Source organism: Capricornis sumatraensis, chromosome 3 (assembly GCF_032405125.1).
Source record: "Capricornis sumatraensis isolate serow.1 chromosome 3, serow.2, whole genome shotgun sequence".
Classification (NCBI taxonomy): Eukaryota; Metazoa; Chordata; class Mammalia; order Artiodactyla; family Bovidae; genus Capricornis; species Capricornis sumatraensis.
Window position 1 is genome coordinate 171,968,655 of NC_091071.1, and position 19,200 is coordinate 171,987,854.

General features: G+C 47.4%; 1 protein-coding gene across 1 annotated transcript in view; it reads left to right on the forward strand.

The window, feature by feature from the left end:
* The first annotated feature begins 414 nt into the window (after nt 1-414).
* The window catches only part of LOC138076558 (RH-like protein), a 39,619-nt gene continuing 20,833 nt past the window's right edge, over nt 415-19,200 (forward strand). Inside the window, exons 1-3 of the mRNA XM_068968783.1 lie at nt 415-562; nt 11,681-11,867; nt 16,700-16,850. Coding sequence (XP_068824884.1) covers nt 415-562; nt 11,681-11,867; nt 16,700-16,850 — 486 coding nt within the window. The remainder of the gene's footprint in view (nt 563-11,680; nt 11,868-16,699; nt 16,851-19,200) is intronic.

A 19,200-nucleotide genomic window follows, 5' to 3' on the forward strand; every position in this document is an offset into this window, starting at 1 on the left:
CGTTTCCCCATTTGTGAAATAAGGGTGTTGATCTAGTCTCTGCCTTTCTTGCAAGATGCAGTAAAGGTAAGTGAAAAAAGGGGTGAAGGAGGATTCTTGTGTTTGAGGGTCAAGTGAATGAATGCCCTCTTTTCAGCTGGACACAGTGCCTGCCCTGTGGTAGGAATGTAGCAGCTACTTGTTGAATCAATAAATGATTGAATGAATCAATTACTGTTGGAATAAAGCATTTTCCTCCTCCCTGTCACTGTTCCTCAGCTCCTGTGTTAACTCCACAGATATATCTGCAGGACCAGCCTTGCAGCCTGAGATAAGCCCTTCCCCGGGTGTCTCCCCTGTCCCTCCCCTTAGTGGGTGTGGGGCCAAGGGTAATGCCCGGTGCTGGTGGAAACGCCGCACAGAGACGGACACAGGATGGGCTCTAAGTACCAAGAGTCTGTGCGGGTCTGGCTGCCCCTGTGGGCCTTAATGCTGGAGGTGGTTTTCATTGTCATCTTCTTCTTTTTCACCTCCTATTCAGCTTCTGTAAGTGAACAGAAGAAGTTCTTGAGGAACTACCGAGGTGAGTGTCCAGAGGGGAGGTGGTCACAGAGGCAAACAGCAGGCACAGGGAAGAGGAGGTCCTCCAGGGGCATAGGGCCTCCTTTCCACAAAGTCTCCGAGGAAAGGGGTTCCCTCATCCTCTTCGATCTGTTGCACAAAGACGCAGCCAAACGTGCCATCTCTTCTTTAGGACCAGTGTGGCCATCACCTCTTCCATGAAGCCTTCCTTGATATGTCAGGGCAGACAGAGGGGCCTCCTTTTCTCTGTTCCTAGACTTCCCTTTGCCAAAGGGTCTTCGCAGTTCTCTGCCTCCACTGCCCCCTTTTCTCTTTCCTTAACAGCAAGGAATTTCATGGTGTTGTTGGGTTTGAGGGATTTTGTTTCCTTTTTTTTTTGGTCTCTTTTTCTCATTTCTGTACCACTTTCCTTTTGGAAGCTTCCTTCTTACTTAGGGGCTGGGAAGTCTGCTTTCTGCCTGCAAATCCTGAGGCATAAGCTCTGGCTGAAGGGAATGTAGGATGGTTGTTATTTTATATATATGCAGCTAAAAATACTCATAGACTGTGATGAGAATGACTCTCAACAAGATAGACATCCACAGTGATGTGGCTTCTGCTTTTTAAAAAAACATGAGAGGAGTTTTCAAGTACCTCAAAGGGTCAAGATGTTGTTTATGATAATGGACGGACCTCCTTGAGTGAGGTCCCTGAGACCAAGCAGAAGCATGAGCCTGGCTGAGTGCTTGCTTGTTTCTACGTGATGTTAACTAGTAGACTAGAAGCGAAGGGAAGGCACCCCTGGGCCCTCAGCGGTAGAAAGAAGGACCAGGAGATGACTTGGGGGAGGGAAGTCCCTCCACTGCTTCATGAGCTAGCCCAGAGAGGGTGCTCAGTGCTGAACGAGCAAGGCCTGGGCACAATTTTCACTCATTTCAACTTACTGTAATTCTTTTCAATTGGGTACAATGTAATTCAGTCCATTCATTCATTCATTTGCTCAATCTATTACAAACCATGTGGGATCCAGACACATGCTAATCAGAGCTGATATTTATTGATTACTTATCAGGCACTCCAGTACTCTTGCCTGGACAATCCCATGGACAGAGGAGCCTAGTGGGTTACAGTCCATGGGGTCGCAAAAGGTCCGGCGGGACTGAGCGACTAAGCATGCATGCACACACCAGACACTATTTTAAATGCTTTACACTGAATCCTCACTGTCATCCTATGAGATAGGTACCATTTTTAAAAAATAATAATTTTATTTCTTTACTTTTGGCTGTGCTGGGTCTTTGCCGCTGCGAAGACTTTTCTCAAAGTGCGGCAAGTGGGGGCTACTCTCTAGTTTCGGTGCTTGGGTTTCTCACTGCAGTGGCTTCTCTGGTGGAGTGCAGGCTCCAGGGTGCTCTGGCTTCAGTAGTTGTGGTTCCCAGGCTCTAGAGCACAGGCTCGGTAGTTGTGGCGCAGGGGTTCCAAGGCACGTGGGATCTTCTCAGATCAGGAATCGAACCATGTCTCCTGCATTGGCAGGCAGATTCTTTAGAGACAGGTACTATTATGATCTCCACTTTTCTTAGGAGGAAACTAGGCACTTGGACATGGAGCGATTTGCCCAAGACTGTTCAGCTAGCAGTAGCAGAGCAGTTTGAAATTTTGCTGTTGTTGTTTAGTTGCTAAGTCATGTCTCACTTTTTTGCAACCCCTTGGACTTTAGCCCGCCAGGCTCCTCTGTCCATGAGATTTCCCAGGCAAGAATGCTGACTAGGTTGCCATTTCCTTCTCCAAGGGATCTTCCAGACCCAGGGATCGAACTTGAATCTCCTGCATTGGCAAGCAGATTCTTTACCACTGAGCCATCAGGGAAGTCCTTGGTTTAAAGTTAAGTAGCCTTATATTTCAGAGAAGACAAAGGCACCCCACTCCAGTACTCTTGCCTGGAGAATCCCATGGACGGAGGAGCCTGGTAGGCTGGAGTCCATGGGGTCGCAAAGAGTCGGACACCACTGAGCAACTTCACTTTCATTTTTCACTTCCATGCATTGGAGAAGGAAATGGCAACCCACTCCAATGTTCTTACCTGGAGAATCCCAGGGACGGCAGAGCAGTCTATGGGGTTGCACAGAGTTGACACGACTGAAGAGACTTAGCAGCAGTAGCAGCAGTAGCCTTATATTTGGGCTTCTCTGGTGCTCAGACGGGAAAGAATCTGACTGCAAGGTGGGAGACCTGGGTTCGATCCCTGGGTTGGGAAGATCCCCTGGAAGAGGGCATGGCAACCCACTCCAGTATTCTTGCCTGGAGAGTTCCCATGGACAGAGGAGCCTGGCGGCTTACAGTCGATGGGGTCACAGAGTCAGCCATGACTGAGCAACTAAGCACAGCACAGCACAGCCTTATATTTAAAATAGGAAACCAACAAAGACCTACACAGGGAATTCTGCTCAGTTTTCTACAGTAACCTAAATGGGAAAAGAGTTTTAAAAGGAATGGACCCACGTATATGTATAATTGAATTGCTTTGCTGTACATCTGAAACGAACACAACATTGTTAATCAACTATGCTCCAGTATAAAATAAAAATTAAAAAATAAAATAGATTAATAAAACTAAATGAAGGGGAAAAAATAAACTTAAGCAGCCTAGTTTGAATTTCCTCGCACTTAACCATGATGCTTCACAGCCCCATTTTACAGTGAGGTTGAATTTCTTGTCATATAATCAGTAGGCATAGAAGCCAGTATCTCAACTTTGTAGTTTGGATCCAGTTTTCTTTACCCCTAGGCTGTGCTGCTAACATAGACATAAGTGTCCTCAGATGCTCACGCTCTATGGCAGCACAGAGGAGGGCCCGCAACCCAGGCAGGGAGATGGGGATGTCAGGAAAGGCCTCTGGAGGGAAGTGACTGCCCAGCCGGGCCTCAGAGGCTCAGGCAGAGTAGCCATATGAAAAGGGAGGGTCTCGAGCACAGCAAGAACCATTGTGTTCATCAGACTGGACCAGGCTGGAGTTTAACCGTACACTGTGCTGTCCAAGCATAGGGAGGGAAGCAGTGGGTGGACCCATTCCCTTGAGTAAGCAGGCTGCCCTTCATTCTCTTGATCTATTAGGAAGCAGCAGTGTGATCAGTTTGGGTTTGGTTATGGAGAAAGCCATTCCAGGGCTGGCATGGGGGTGGGGAAGGGGCCTGACTTGAGACAGATGCCAGTGTGGAGTCTGTAGTGTTGTGTGGACTGGGGGGCTTCACATTTTTCAAGCATGCCCTGTATTTCTATGTTCTACCTAAATCCTGCTGCAGTGATACATTTTGCACATTATCATAGGTGTACGTAAATTAGAAAGTTGGAAAGAAATCAAAAGGAAATAGAAAATATTTTCAAATGACTGATGGTGATGGTGTCAGTCACTCCAGGCAAGGTCCATTGCTACCGTGAATGATAGTGGATGGCAATTCATTCCTCAGGGTCTTCTAGATAATTTCAAATTATCTTGCTTGACTTCTTGTCAGATGTGATTAGATGGGGTTTTTTCTTTAACTCTGAATGTGACTGACGGAGAGCGTGCGCAAGAAGTGTCCTTCTACCCTTTGTTTCCGCGCTTGCCTGACATTATATTCTTTTGCCTTCAATCTGTGGTTTTTGGCAGTTGTCTGAGCTGTTAGTCCATTTTGTGAAGGTTAGTTGAGTTAAAACTAGGTAGCAATCTGTCAGTCTGCTTAATCTAATCCAGTCCACGTAAACTAAAATCAGGCATTTAAACCAGCCGATTCTAAAAAAAGACAATTTTGAGACAACCTGGAAATCTGAATAAAACGTGAGTATTACGTAACACACAGGCATTATTGTGAGCTTTGTTAGGTGTAATAATAGCATAGTGGGTGGTTTTAAACCTATTTAGAAGTAGGTTTACCAATTTAACAAATAGTGAGCCCTATTTGTTAGAGGAGCATACTGGAATAGAACAATGTCTGGGATCTGTTTCATGCCAAAAAGAAGAAGAAAAAGGAGAAAGAGGTAGGGAAGGAGGAGGGGGAAGGCGGAGGGGGGAGGAGGAAGGAGATGGAGAAGGAGAAAGAGAAGGAGGGGAAGAAAAAAAGAAAGGCTAAGGAAGGAAACAGGTGGTGAAGGATAATAAAAATGAGATTGAATGGGATTAACATAAACACAACTACATATAAAACAGATAATCCACAAGACCTACCGGTTTAGCACAGCGAACTCTACTCAGTAGTCTGTGTTAATCTCTATGGGAAAAGAATCTGAAAAAAGAATGGATATATGTATATGTGCAACTGAATCACTTTGCTGCACACCTGAAACTAACAACAAAAGAAGAAAGAAAGAAAACAAGGGGAGAAGGATAATTAAAAACAGGATTGACCCCGTGTGACAGTCATCAAAGCTGGGAATGGGTACACGATGTGCACCACGCTACTCACTCTGTTTCTGTGTATGCTTAAACTTTTCCATAATAAAGCTGTCAATTAAGCAAAACAAAACCCTGTCATTAGTTGCAACAAGATGAATATGGAGAAATACATGTCAGCCCCTATTCAGGGGCCTAATATTCCCTCAGGACACCTTCCAAAGCTAGGGGACTGAGCTGATATCCTAAGCAAGTCAGAGGAGGCTCCTGGATTCATCCGAACATTAAATGCTTGCAGAGTTGCAAAACTGACCAGGTGCCTTTAGGGGGAGAAGAGCCTAGATCAGTGGTCCTCAGATGTGGTCCCCAGACCAGCCACCTCAGCATCCCCTAAGAAATACCTGGGCCCCCATCCATACCTACTGATCCAAAACTCAAGGGCGGGGCCCAGCAATCTGTGTTTTGCCAAGCCCTAAGTGACTCAAATACGCAGGAGTTTGAGGACTGCTGGAGCTAGACTGATTCACATCTCTGCTTCACTTCCTCTTCTTAGCTGTGAGACCTTGGGCAAATCACTCAATCTCTCTCTGCCTCTGGCACACGACGATAGTACTTACTAAGTTGTTGAAACGCTTGAAAGAATGAACACCTACGAAAACTGATAAAGAGTATTAGCTTTGAACTTCCCTTGCAGCCCAGTGGTTAAGACTCCGTGTTTCCAATGCAGGGAGCTTGGGTTGGATACCTGGTCAGGAAACTAAGATCCCATGTGCCACAATAAAGCATTGCCAAAAAAAAAAAAAAAAGTATTTGCTTTTTCTTATGAATAAACTTTAATTTCTTTAATGTTTTAGAAAAAATGAGTAGAAATAGCAGTGCTAATATCTCTTCTTCTGGCAGCCCCTACGGATTGTCTGGAGAATCTTCTGAGCGGTGTGAACCCTACTCTGGTGACCACTGGCCTGGTTGACTGGTGATGAGGTCAAACGGGCAGGGATGGTAAAGGAGAAGCAAAGAGTCAGATTCAAGAGTTATTTAGGAGATGAAATTGGCTGTTCTTGGAGAAAACAAGAGAGGAGTCAAGGATGGCTTCAGATGTGTGATTGGCAGATGGAGGTGCCCATTTCTGAGATGAGAGGCACAAGTGGAAGGGCAGATTGTGGGATAAACGAACAATGATATGTTCATTCTGGGCTTGGGATCGAGGTGCCAGTGAGATGCCAGGGGAAAGCAATTGTATCCATTATCTATTGCTACATAACAAACCACCCCCAACCTTAGTGGCTCAAAATAGCAGTCATCTAGTTTGCTCCGGATCATGATTCTGTGGTGCAGCAATTCCAGCTGTACTGTGGTCACGCAGTTCTGTCAATTTCACCTAGGGTCACTATGCATCTCCGGGGCTTCCCTGGTAGCTCAGCCAGTGAAAGACTCCATCTTCAATGCGGGAGACTGGTGTTCGATCCCTGGGTTGGGAAGACCCCCTAGAGAAGGGAATGGCAACCCACTCCAGTATTCTTGCCTGGAGAATTCCACGGACAGAGGAGCCTGGCAGGCCCATGGGGTCACATAGAATAAGACACGACTGAGCAACTAAGCATCCATGCACATACCATACATCTCCAGCCTGGAGCTTTGACCAGGGCTGAACAGTCTCTGATAGCCTCATTCGAACGTTTGTCAGTTGATGCTGGCTGGACGCTTAGCCCATGTGATTCCAGCAACCTAGCTCAGATTTTCAAATGGCACCAGAGGAATTACAGCAGTAAGAGAGGGCAAGCCCCAATGCACAGGTGCTTTTCAACCCTCTGCTTGTATTGTGTTTGGTGATGCCCCATTAGCCAAAGCCAATCACAAAGCTTAGCTCAGGTGGGAGGGGTCTATCCTGGAAGGATGATTCATTGGGGCCCATTACAATGACCATTTGTCACACAGAGCCTGCTTGAACGCTGACACACTGCGGGACTATCCTGGGCCCTGCACTGTGGCTACCGCCCAATTACCCTCATACTCTTTAGAAGCAGGAAGGAGAGCTATTAAAAGACAAGAAGGGCTTTGCTAATGATGTGTACTGACGTCACTGGCACTCATTGTACACTGCACATGCTTCAGTCGTGTCTGATTCTTTGCAACCCCATGAACAGTAGCCTGCCAAGCTTCTCTGTCCACGGGATTTTTCAGGCCAGGATACTGGAATGGTTCCCATTTCCTCCTCCAGGGGATCTTCCTGGCCCAGGGATGGAACCAGCATCTCTTGTGTCTCCTGAATTGGCAGGCAGATTCTTTACCACTGTGCCACTTGGGAAGCCCACATCTTAGCCTTCACAGCCCTGTTGATTGGGAAACCTCTTTTCCTTTTCCCATACTGCTGTAGGGGTAAGGGTGGGGTGGGAGATTGTCGGGGGGAGGTGGGGAAGGCAGCATGAGGCTCCACAGATGGTTCCAGACCAGGGCTGCAGAGGTACCATGCGAAGTCAGTGGTGGGGAGCAGAGTGTGGAGGTCCAGCCCAGGGTCCGAGGGACAGAAGCTGGGCCTGGCTTCGGAGCTGATGAAGTGTCTGCAGGTCAGAGGGAGGTGGAAGTGTGTGTGGGGAACGGTGGAGATTCCCAGGGGCAGCCAGGCTGAAGGAGTGGGAACAGTCTTGTCCAAAGGCACAGCTAACAAGGGGCAGGCCTGAGATAATTTATAGTCCCTAACATTTACCATGCACCAGTGCTAGGCTAAGCGATTCACAGGAGCCAAGGAACTCACTACTAACAGCAAACCTCTGAGCAGGTGCCATTATTTCAGACCACTTTACAGACTAGGAAGCAGGTACACGGAGGTTGAACCAGGCTCTGAACTCTGACAGCCAGACTCAGAGGCCCACACTCAAATTTGACACTAAGGAGAGTGAAGGATGGAGGGGGAGGCAGGATGGTATAGCGATTAAACCCAGAGCCAGGATTCAGGTCTGCCACTACCATTTGCTAGCTGTGTGGCCTGAGCTAATTTCAGCAGCTCTCTGTGCCTCCCTTTCCCCAGCTGTAAATGGGGATAATCAAAGGTACCTCCTGCATGGGCTTGTCGTTGTCTAAGGCTGGCAGGCACTTGGAAGAGTGTCTAGTTTGTGGAGGGCACCGTATATGTGCCCACTGTTACAATGATGTTGATTATTGCCCTGCAGGACTCCCAGGTTAGGCTGGCTCCAAGTTGAGGGACTTGCATAAACTTCTCCAGAAGGCCCACCTTAGATCATGTGTAAAACTCTTCTCTGAGGCCCAGGTATGGGGCCCCTGGAGCAATCCTCTCCTTATCAGCCCTGGACACCTTAGGTCCATTATCTTATCAGACCAGCAGCTAATGCAGGGCACAGCACATGCTCTGAGAGGTGGATGCTGATACCAGTGGGGATGATGCCCTAAGCTGGGACCCAGTGTTGAAGATGGGATCCAGTTGTGAGACATGGGAGGAGTGGGGCTGGACCAGAGCCCTGCGAGGCTGGGAGAGGAAGTGGGAGGATACAGAGGGTGAGAGTAGAGGGACCCTGAACTCAAACGTGATTTACTGACCAGTTTGGGGTGAATGAGCTTTGTCAACAGCTCCAAGAAACTGCCACCCCAACTTTATCCCCCTGGCTGGAGCACAAGCCCAAGCCCACCGGCTCCCCCAGGGATAGTGTGGGGTCATAGGAGGAGGGTTCTGAGCTCTGTACCTGCAGCAGGCATGGCAATTGTGCCTGATAAAGCCCCCAGCCAAGAGCCTCTGACTTTTTATCTTCAGAGCCCCATGGACTGTAGCCCACCAGGCTCCTCCATCCATGGGATTTCCAGGCAAGAGTACTGGAGAGGGGAGCCATTTCCTTCTCCAGGGGATCTTCCCAACCCAGGGATCGAACCTAGGTCTCCTGCATTGCACACAGGCACTTTACCATTTGAACCACCAGGGAAACCCTCTTCAGAACCCCACCTCTGACCTAATCCTGGTTCCCTGCCCTTCCCACACGCTGCCCCCTCCTCTGAATACACCAGAGTGGTGAGGTCCTTAGAGAGTATGAAGGCCAAATCCCATGAGCTATAGATAGGGAAACTGAGGCTCCAAGAAGGCAAGGGACTTGCCTTAGGTCCCTTAGTGAGGTGTGGGCAAACAAGACCAAGAGATAGCCGAGCACTGAGGGGAGGGCACTGCCCCAGGAGTCCAGAGCTTGGTTCTGCCGCAGACATGCTGTGTGCTATTGAGGAAGTCACAGGCTGTCTCTGGATCCCTTCTGTAGAATGAGAGGAAAATGGAAGGACTCCCCTACTCATGGAATCTTCAGTAAGTCTGGACCCTTTACATATAGCATTGCTGCAAAATGAAGGAACGGTTTTTTGTTTTTTTTTTAACAGCAGTTTTTAAGGAAAGATTGAATTTGCATATCTAGAAACAGGGCACTCAAAGCTGGTACACTGGGACACCCCAGAAGGATGGGATGGGATGGGGAGGGAGGTGGGAGGGGGTTCGGGATGGGGGACACATGTACACCCATGGCTGATTCATGTCAAGGTGTGGCAAAAACCACCGCAGTATTGTAAAGTAATTAGCCTCCAATTAAAATAAATTAATTAATTTTTAAAAAAGAATTTGCACATCTAAAGTGGCGTGTGATATCTCCAATTGGCCATAGGCCTCACCACTCCCCAATACACGCTATGATTTTCATTAGGTAGTTTCTGCTCAGCTCCTGGAGGAAATCGAGCAGTCCCAAGAGAAGCCCCTATACAAAATGTGCCCATTCCACCACCATTCCTAAGGGGAGACAAGCGGGAGACGGAAACGTTGCCTCCCCTCCCCCTTCCTCATGTCAGAGAGGAAGGTGCAAGAAGTTGAATCCTCTTGATGGTCCACTTCTCGCCCACTCCACAAGTCCCCAGATCCCATGGAGATGCCTGGGTCCCCTGTAATCTGGTTGACCTGGGATATTCACCCAAGTCCTGTGTGCAGGACCCTAGCTACCTGTATTTTTCAATCAAAGTAAATTTCAATGTAAGTTGAAGAGGATTTGGAAAGCTCTGGAAAGAAGAATTTCCTTGTTGCTATCAGACCTAAGGCTGGAAACCAGGTGACTTCTTACCCCTGGGAAAGTGATGATGGTGCTGGTGGTGAATAGCCACTATTTACTGAGCTTTCTGTATGTGCCAGGGACAGTGCCAAGCTCTTGAACAAAACATTACTTCCTTTGGATTTCCCAGTACCCTCTGAGCGGGGATAATTGCTCTTATTTAGCTGATAAGGGGAGTAAGCAACCCAAAGTCCATGCAGCTAAGTAGCTGAAACATACAAATTGCCATTCTTATAGGTCAAATGGTGAGATATTGGCAATTGAATATGATTTAACCTAATAGAGAATGATAGAGTTGAGTTCAGACAAAATTGTCTGACCTCAAAGCACAGGCTTATTTTCCTCAAGAAAAAATTACCTACTCTCTTCATAACAGTTGTAGAAAATTTTAACACTAAAATTTTTTTAAAAAATAGAACTCTCCTAAACCCAGAGATAATCTCCTTGGGGGCAGGAAGCTTGGGGCGGAATTCCTTTAAGACTTCACTCCAGGCATTTGCACACATGTGAACCTAGTTGGTGTTTGTTGATAAAATGGTCTTTACTATTCTGGAGCAATTACATGTATTATACCATTTGATTCCGGCAACCTGATGAAGGAGATATAATTATTTTTCCCACTTAATAGAAGAGAATTTCAAGAGGGCAGATAGTGTGGTAACTCAAGGCACAGGCTCTAGAGCAGACCCTCTAGGCTGAAATCCCAGCCCTATTGGCTGAAGCAAATGATAACTCCTCTATGCCTCAGTTTTCTCATCTGCAAAATGGTGATAATAACAGCCCCCACGGTGAAGGACGCTTGTGAGAACTAAACGAGATAGTTTACATGAAGTGGTTTAAACAGCGTTGGCATTTGGCAAACATTTAATAAGTGTAGGTGGTTATTAAAGCTCAGAGACGTTAAATAGCTAGATTAAACCACACAGCTGGACAGTGCCAGAGCCCTGATAGAACCCTAAGCTTATCTAGTTCCAGAGCCCAAACCGTTACCCATTTTGCAAAGTTGGAGCCGATTCAAAGCATCCGCCCTTTCCTCTTCCCGGTCCCCTCCGGAACATCAGCTGAGTCCCTCTCACTCATCTGCCATGGCAGCCGCCTCACAAAGTCTGAGGCTGGGGAAAGGGAGGGTCACCCAGGTGGCCCTGGTGCTTTCCGATGGCCCCCAGGTCCCCCTCAGCAGGAGCCAAAGGAGAGAGCTGTTTTTTGCAAAGATAATTTGGTTCTTGCCTGTGAACCTCTAGACCCGCTACTGCCCCTTCTTTTCTGAATGACCTGAGCTAAGTCACCAAATTATGTGGCCTTATTTTCGCTTATGCATGATCAGGAGGTTAAACCTGATTCTCAGAAAGCAAGAGGTCAGTACCTTTACAGAATGTCAGCTATGTGCCAAGGATGGGTCCTGACTCCCTACGCGTGTTCATATTATTGTGTTTAATAATAACAGTAATTGCTACCTTTCTTGAACACTCACTGTGGGCCAGGCTCTGTGTTAGCTCAGTCATTCCTTCCCTCAACCCTGTATGTATTATCCCCATTATTCAGTAAGAAAACTGAGGCTTAAAGAGGGGAAGTAACTTGACCAAGCTCTCTTCAATGATCCATAATGCCCCTTCCAGCTGCCGTTCCATAAAACTCTAACACAACCCTCCACCTTGTCTGCTTCTCTTCCTCCTTCTTTCCCCTGAGCAGACTTCCAGGATGTGTTCATCATGGCAACCCTTGGCTTCGGCTTCCTCAATACTTCTTTGCGGAGACATTGCTGGAGCAGCATAGCCTTCAATCTCTTTCTGCTGGCCCTTGGGGTGCAGCTGGCAGTCCTGCTGGATGGCCTCCTGTTGGAACTCTCCCTTAGGAAGATGGTCATCGATATGCCCAGGTAACTAGATGGCTGCTGGATCACTTCTGGGTTTTTGGGGGTCTGGGGTCCAAGAGAGCAGATTCTAGAAGTGCTGGAATGTCTCTTTCTAGCGCCAACACCATGCAATATTCAGGACTTAAACTAACAAGTTATACATTGTCTAAAATTCATGTTTAACTGGCATCCTCTGTTTAATATGAAAACCCTCCTCTGTGGCATCACAAGAGACCCAGATCTACAGCCCTCCTTGTGTCCTTTCTTTTTTTTAATTGATTTTGAAAACTTATACAGCGAATTTTAGTTCAAAGAAAAAAATAATAGAGATTAGACAAAACGAAAGAAATCTCACACTCAGAAAGGTAGTCTCTTGAAAAGAAGGAAGTACCTTCAGTCTTCAAATGCTGGTAGACAAGAAATAGCCATGCCTTTCATTTCTTTGAATTAACTTTGATCTATTTAGATGTCTTTAGAAGAACTAGCAAAATTAACCTGTGTTGCTAGATGTCAGAATAATGGCTACCTGAGGTGTTTATTTGGTGAAGGCAACGGCATCCCACTCCAGTACTCTTGCCTGGAGAATCCCATGGGTGGAGGAGCCTGGTGGGCTGCAGTCCATGGGGTCGCTAAGAGTCAGACACGACTGAGCAACTTCACTTTGACTTTTCACTTTCATGCACTGGAGAAGGAAATGGCAACCCACTCCAGCGTTCTTGCTTGGAGAATCCCAGGGATGTGGGAGCCTGGTGGACTGCTGTCTATGGGGTCACACAGAGTCAGACACGACTGAAGCGACTTAGCAGGAGCAAAGGTGTTTATTGATTAGGAAAAGGCTCAAAAGAAGCTTATGGGATGCAGTGAACGTCCTCTTGGGCTTCCCTGGTGGCTCAGTGTTAAAGAATCCGCCTGCCAGTGCAGGAGAGGCAGTTTCAATCCCTGTGTCAGAAAGATCCCCTGGAGAAGGAAATGACAACCCACTCCAGTATTCGTGCCTGGAAAATCCCATGGACAGAGGAGCCTGACTGGCTATAGTCTATGGGGTCACAGAGGAGTCAGACACGATTTAGCGACTAAATAACAAAAACATTCTCTATGTATTCTGGGTGATGGTTACACAAGAGTATATATGTGCATACACACGGTGCTACAGGCTCAGTCGTGACTGTGACCCCACAGAATATAGCCAGCCAGGCTCCTCTGTCCATGGGGTTTTCCAGGCACGAACACTGGAACGGTTTGCCATTTCCTCCTCCAGGGGATCTTCCCTGACCCAGGAACTGAACCCACATCTTGTGTGTCTCCTGCATTGGCAGGCGGATTCTTTACTACTGAGCCACCTGGAAAGCCCATATATGCACATATACACATCCATTAAGTTGTACATATCTGCAGAAATAAGTCATTCACAGTCAACAGGAGGAACAAGGTAAAAAAAAAATGTTTTTAATTGTTTTTTGGTTTTATCCAGTTCTGAAACTTTTTCTTGCCCATATGATGGTAAATCCCATCTCAAGTATCTGGGGACCCCATCTCCTTTGAAGGCCATTCTACCCTCTGCTGGGATACCCTGCTAAAACTCTGGGCACTCCTGTTAAACGCCTCTCTACAAGCCAGGCTCTGTGCTGGGCACTCCACAAACATTATTCATTTAACTCTCTCACGGAGGGGTCTGACGTGGTGTACCATCAAGGAACGAGAGGCTCAGAGCTCACAAGACACTTGCCTAGGGTCACACAGCTAAGCGGTAGAAGTGGCTTCAGTTTTCATTCTGTAGCCTTTCCCACACACTGCGCAGTGGTCACGATAAGAAACAGTCTGGCCAGCTCCCCACTGGCCCTGAAAATAACTCGCCACCTTTTTTCTTTTTTTAATTCGGGCTTCTTTACTAAAAAAAAAAAAAAAAAAATTTTCCCCCATTTTTTGGCCATGATGTGAAGCCTGCAGGATCCTAGTTCCCCAGCCAAGGATGGAGCCCTCACTGCCTTCATTGGAAGTGTGGAGTCTTAACCCCTGGACTGCCAGGGAAGTCCCCTCTGCATTTTTTCTTTTAAACCATTTTAGAGCTGATCCCCAGGGGGATTCTATAACCCCCCACCCCCACCCCCACCCCAGTAAGCACCTGGGAAGTGACAAAGGGCATTCTGGGGGAACCCTGACAGGGTGGTCCTGGTCTGGGGTTTCTGCAGCCGTGGCTTAAGTCACACAAGCCTTTGGCCTCCTGCACCTGAGTCTCCAGGCATCTCCAGGCTTCCCGCTTCTTCTGACGTCCTGCCTGTAGGAATCTGTTTGCTCTTGATTCAATCTGGAAAGACAAGAAGAGGCCGTTTATCTCCTGAGTGAACTCCCTTGCCCCACCCTGACCACTTGGGTCCTCCTGGCAGTGACCCTCAACGGGACCGGCTTCACAATGTTGAACAATGGGCTCCTTTCTGACCTTTCCTGCTCTGACTGGGGTGGTGGGCGGTGCCCAGGCCTGCCTCCCAGCCGGGCCCTCTCCCTCTCCCTGTCCTGAGGCCTCACCCACCGGTGTAGACTGACTTGGCTCTAAATCGGTTCTGCCTTGAGTCATCAATGACCAGTCCCTTCAGGGCAGGGGCCTGTCTTATTCAGTCTTCTCCTCCTTTGTTTTCCTCACATAGTAAGGACTTCGTAATTGGTTATTGGAACAAAGATGAAAATAAAAAAGAACCCTAAAATATGCGATATTTTTAATGCTGTACATTGAGGGTCTATCATAGCAATAACTACCCCCAACTGTGTCTGACTCACTTTGCCCTCCCAACAGCTCCAAAGGCCTTGCCTCTATGTTTACAGACGAGGAAATGGAAACATAGTGTGGTTAAGGCATTTGCCCAGGGCCACACAGCCAGGAAGTGGCTGAGTCAGGATTCCAGCCTTGGCAGCCTGGAGAGAGAGTGTCCTAAGCACTGCACTTCACTGTCTCAACACAGCCCCCATCCCTGGGGTCTGAAATCTTGCCACTGGCACAGAATCTCTTGAATTAGCCCTTTGCCAATGAAATGAGCAAGCTCTGGGAGTTGGTGATGGACAGGGAAGCCTGGCGTGCTGTAGTCCCTGGGGCTGCAAAGAGTTGGACACGATCGAGTGACTGAACTGAACTGAATGAAATGAGTGTTCACCCCAAAGATAACACGGTCAGCCACAGTGAAACACTGAGTGACCCATTATTTCCAATAATTCCTGGTCCCTCTGAGACTTTTTCCCCATACCCTTTGCCCTCCTCTGGCCTTGCCTTTCTTCCAAAATCTTTGAGCCTTCAGCAGGACACTACCTTGGCAGCAAACAGTGGGAAGGCTGTGTCCAAACTTTAGAGCCCAGGCCAGCTGGGTGGGCTTGAACCTTGTGTTTGTCATTAACTAGCTGTGTGGTCATTACCAAAAAAGTCACCTCATCTAGTCTCAATGTCCTGACCTGTAAAACGGATGTACTGGATAGTACCTAGCACCATCACTTTGCAGAGGATTACCTGGAGGATTTAAATTTAAGTGAGATGATGTACTTGCAAGACTATTACCCATAATGCTCAGCAGATGATGATGGTGATGATGGCGGCAGTGGTGATAGCATCAACATCAACTCTTAAGGGGAAAGGTGGTCTCAGCAAGGTGCCCAGAGGAGGGTGGGTTGGCTTAACCACCATGGATTGTCCAGTTTGGTACCACCTCCCCCAGGAAGCCCTCCCTGATGAGTCCAGTTCCCAGTGCTCTCTTTCTCCAATGAACCCCTCTTGCCTTGTGGTATCACATGCCATGTTTGACTCTTTGCGACCCCATGGACTGTAGCCTGCCAAGCTCCTCTGTCCATGGGATTCTCCAGGCAAGAATACTGGAGTGGGTTGCCATGCCCTCCTCCTAGCGATCTTCTCAACCCAGATATCGAACCTGAGAGTCTCCTGCAGCTCCTGCATTGCAGGCATATTCTTTACCCACTGAGCCACTTGGGAAGCTGTGTGATATCACAGATCGTCTTAACTGACAGGGTCGTGATGTCCGCTTTGTCTCCACAGGCCAGTCGTAAGTGCCTTGAAAACAGAAGCTGTTTTCTCTTTCCAAATCCCCACACTAAGCTTGCTCACTTGTCAAGGGAAGGAAAGAGTCAGTAATAGCACCGAGTTAGTTCTTTGTGCCAGTCCTGGTGTGCTCCACACACGGGCATGACCATTCCTTCTAATCCCTCACCCCGCTTTCATGAGATAAGTACTACCATCATTCTTATTTTACAGATGAAGAAACAGGCTCAGTGAGATTAAATAGCTACTCAAGTGGAAAAGCTGGAACTGGAAGCCAGACTTGTCCTTCTTCTAAACCCAGTCTTTTTTCCACTACAAGGAGAGGGAGAGATGAGGATTCAGTTCAGTTCAGTTCAGTCTCTCAGTCGTGTCCAACTCTCTCGACCCCATGGACGCAGCACAGCCAAGCTTCCCTGTCCAAAGCGGTGCCTGCATCACGGGAGGGATGGCAGGTGAAGAGCGCCCTCTGTTGAGCATCTGTGTGTGATGACGGCAGAAGAGAAGCCCAGAGCAGAATCCTAGCAGTCAGATGTTCCTATGAGAACCTCAGCGCATCCTTAGCTTGGAAGAGTGTGTCCAGATCAATCTCTCAGTGTGTGGCTGCCACCCTGATGGGAGAAGAGAATGAAAGAGATCCCAGACTGGGCAGCATCCATCCCCATGAAAGTAGAAATGTTGTGTGTTTGCTCTCCTGTTCTGTCCCCAGTTTCTTGAAGTGTCAGGCAGAGAGTAGGTCCTCAACAAGTGTTTGCTGAATAAATGAATGAATGTATGAGAGGCATTGTTCCTTCTCTGTCATCCCTGTCTTGCCCACTCTCCCCAGGATTCAGAGAGCCACCATGAGCGCTACATCTGTGCTGATCTCCGCGGGTGTCGTCCTGGGGAAGGTCAACCTGCTGCAGCTGGTGATTATGACGCTGATAGAGGTGACAGCCTTTAGTGCCACGAGGCTGGTCGGCATGAAGTACCTCAACGTGAGTCCTGGTGATGTGAGGAGGGGTCTCTGGGATAAGGGATGAGGAGTTGGAGGGGGAGGGCTCCATCTCCATTTGATAAAGCTTCTGTGATGAAAAAAAAAAAAAATAGAGACAGGCCAAAATGGGGTTGCAAAAGTGTGGTGTCTGCTCAACATTTAAACACACTGAGCAAATGCTGTGGAAGGGGGTTCCCACAATAAAAACTTGGCTGTCAAGGAAAGAGGTCAGTTCCTCACCACAGGCAGCGCATTATAAGCCTTCTCCTGCTTTGTTATGGTTCTCATAGTGCTTTTAGAAAGTTGCGTTAAGCAAAAGCCATCTCCTCTCTTCTCTGCAATGTGTCAGTTTAGCTGGTCCAGGGAAGGGTTTAGCATTGATTTTGAGAGTTCACATCTTCTTAAAAACTTCATTTCAGCCTGGGCTTCTTTTGTGGAAGGACTCGGGGGAAACCAGAACCAGAAACCAGAGCTGTTTCAGCTCTGACACAACTCAAGAAATGAGGATACCAATTTGACAATTGCCAAATGTGGTTTTTAGATTCCTGGGAGACCTCAAAGAGATTTAAAATGCAAGATCTCTTCCATTCTTACAAGAGAATTCCACAGACTTACATTTTTATATGTGACTAAGTGTTCCTTACATTTTCATTCATTCATTTCACAAATATTTGTTCTGAGCCTGTTCTGTACCAGGCCCTCTTCTAGGCAGAGGGAAAATGTAACTGTCATGGAACTTCCTTGTTTATTGGCAGAGGAAAAGACTGCCAATAATCAACAAAATAGGCAAAAGAGACAGCATGTTGAAAGTGAAAGTATCAGTCGCTGTCATGTCCAATTCTTTTGACCCCATGGACTATAGCCTGCCAGGCTCCTCTGTCCATGGAATTCTCCAGGCAAGAATAATGGAGTGGGTTACAAGTTCCCTGGGTCAGGGGAACTCCCTGACCCAAGGATTGAACCCACATCTCTTACGTCTCCTGTATTGCATGCAGGCAGAGTCTTTGCCGACTGCTCTACAGCAAGGCTCTATAGCATGATAGCTAGTGATAAGTACAATGGAGGAAAAAATACAATGAAGGAAGAAGATATGAATAGTTGGGAGAGGGGATAAGGTGTTAGAGAGAGTGGCCAGGGAAGGCTTCATCGGGCAAATAATTTTTGAGTAAAGAGCAGATGGCAGCAGGTGCGCAAGTCACGTCAGTATCTGAGGACTGGTGCAGATCAAGGGCAGAGCTGTGGGAGTGGTCTGCATCTTTCAAGAGGAGGATCTTATTACTGACACTATTCCTTTTATTGTTTTATTTTATTGCTATTCTTTTTTGGCTGCATCATGCCATGTGGAACTTCCCTAGCAAGGGGGACTAGGAATCTAAAACCTGTGTTCCCTACAGTGAAAGCATGGAGTCTTAACCACTGAACCACCAGAGAAATCCACTGATACATTGTTTAGAATTGTTGGTATATAATGATAATAAGCCTGCAGTGCAGGAGACCCATGTTCCATCCCTGGGTCAGGAAGTTCCCCTGGAGAAGCCAATGGCAACCCACTCCAGTATTCTTGCCTGGAGAATTCCACGGACAGAGGAGCCTGGTGGGCTACTGTCCATGGGGTCGCAAAGAGCCGGACTCGACTCAGCGACTAACACTTTCACTTTCAGCTGTAATAAAAAGGAGATGGACTTTTAGTTGTTTTTATTATTGTTTTAAATTCTCAACAGACAACGCATCCCCTTATTGCCTGTACCCAGAGTAGAGCACTCCCTCTACTCTGTACTCCAGGCCGTAGAACAGGTGGTCCAGAGTGGTACTGACGTGAGAGCATGGCTGTGGCTTTGAGGAAGAGCCAGGGAATGAGCAGGAGGGGAAGTCAGAGGGGTTGTGGGAGAGCAGGTCACACAGAATCCTGTTGGTCATAGTAAGAACGCCGACTTTGACACTGAGGGAGACAGGTATCATTGGGGGATTCAGAGCAGAAATGTGCCATGAGCTGGCTTAGATTTTAACAGGATCGCTCTGGCTGCTACATGGAGAAGAGTCAGTTGAGGGACAAGGGTGGAAATAGGGAGACCAGTTGGAAGGTTATCACAACAATTTGGGCAAGTATTAAAGTCAGTTTAAACCAAGGTGGGGGTCATTGAGGCATGGCGGTAAAAATTCTGCCACATCTGGATTTTTTTTTGAAGGCACAGTGGACAGGACTTAACAGTAGCCCACTGAGTTATAAAGGATTACTAAATTTGATATTTGTGTCAAGGGAGTGTGTGATTTCCTTGGTTCAGTCTTGCCACAGCAAAAATTTGAAGTGACGGACGGACCAGTGTTACAGCTCCATGTTACAGCGTAGTTTT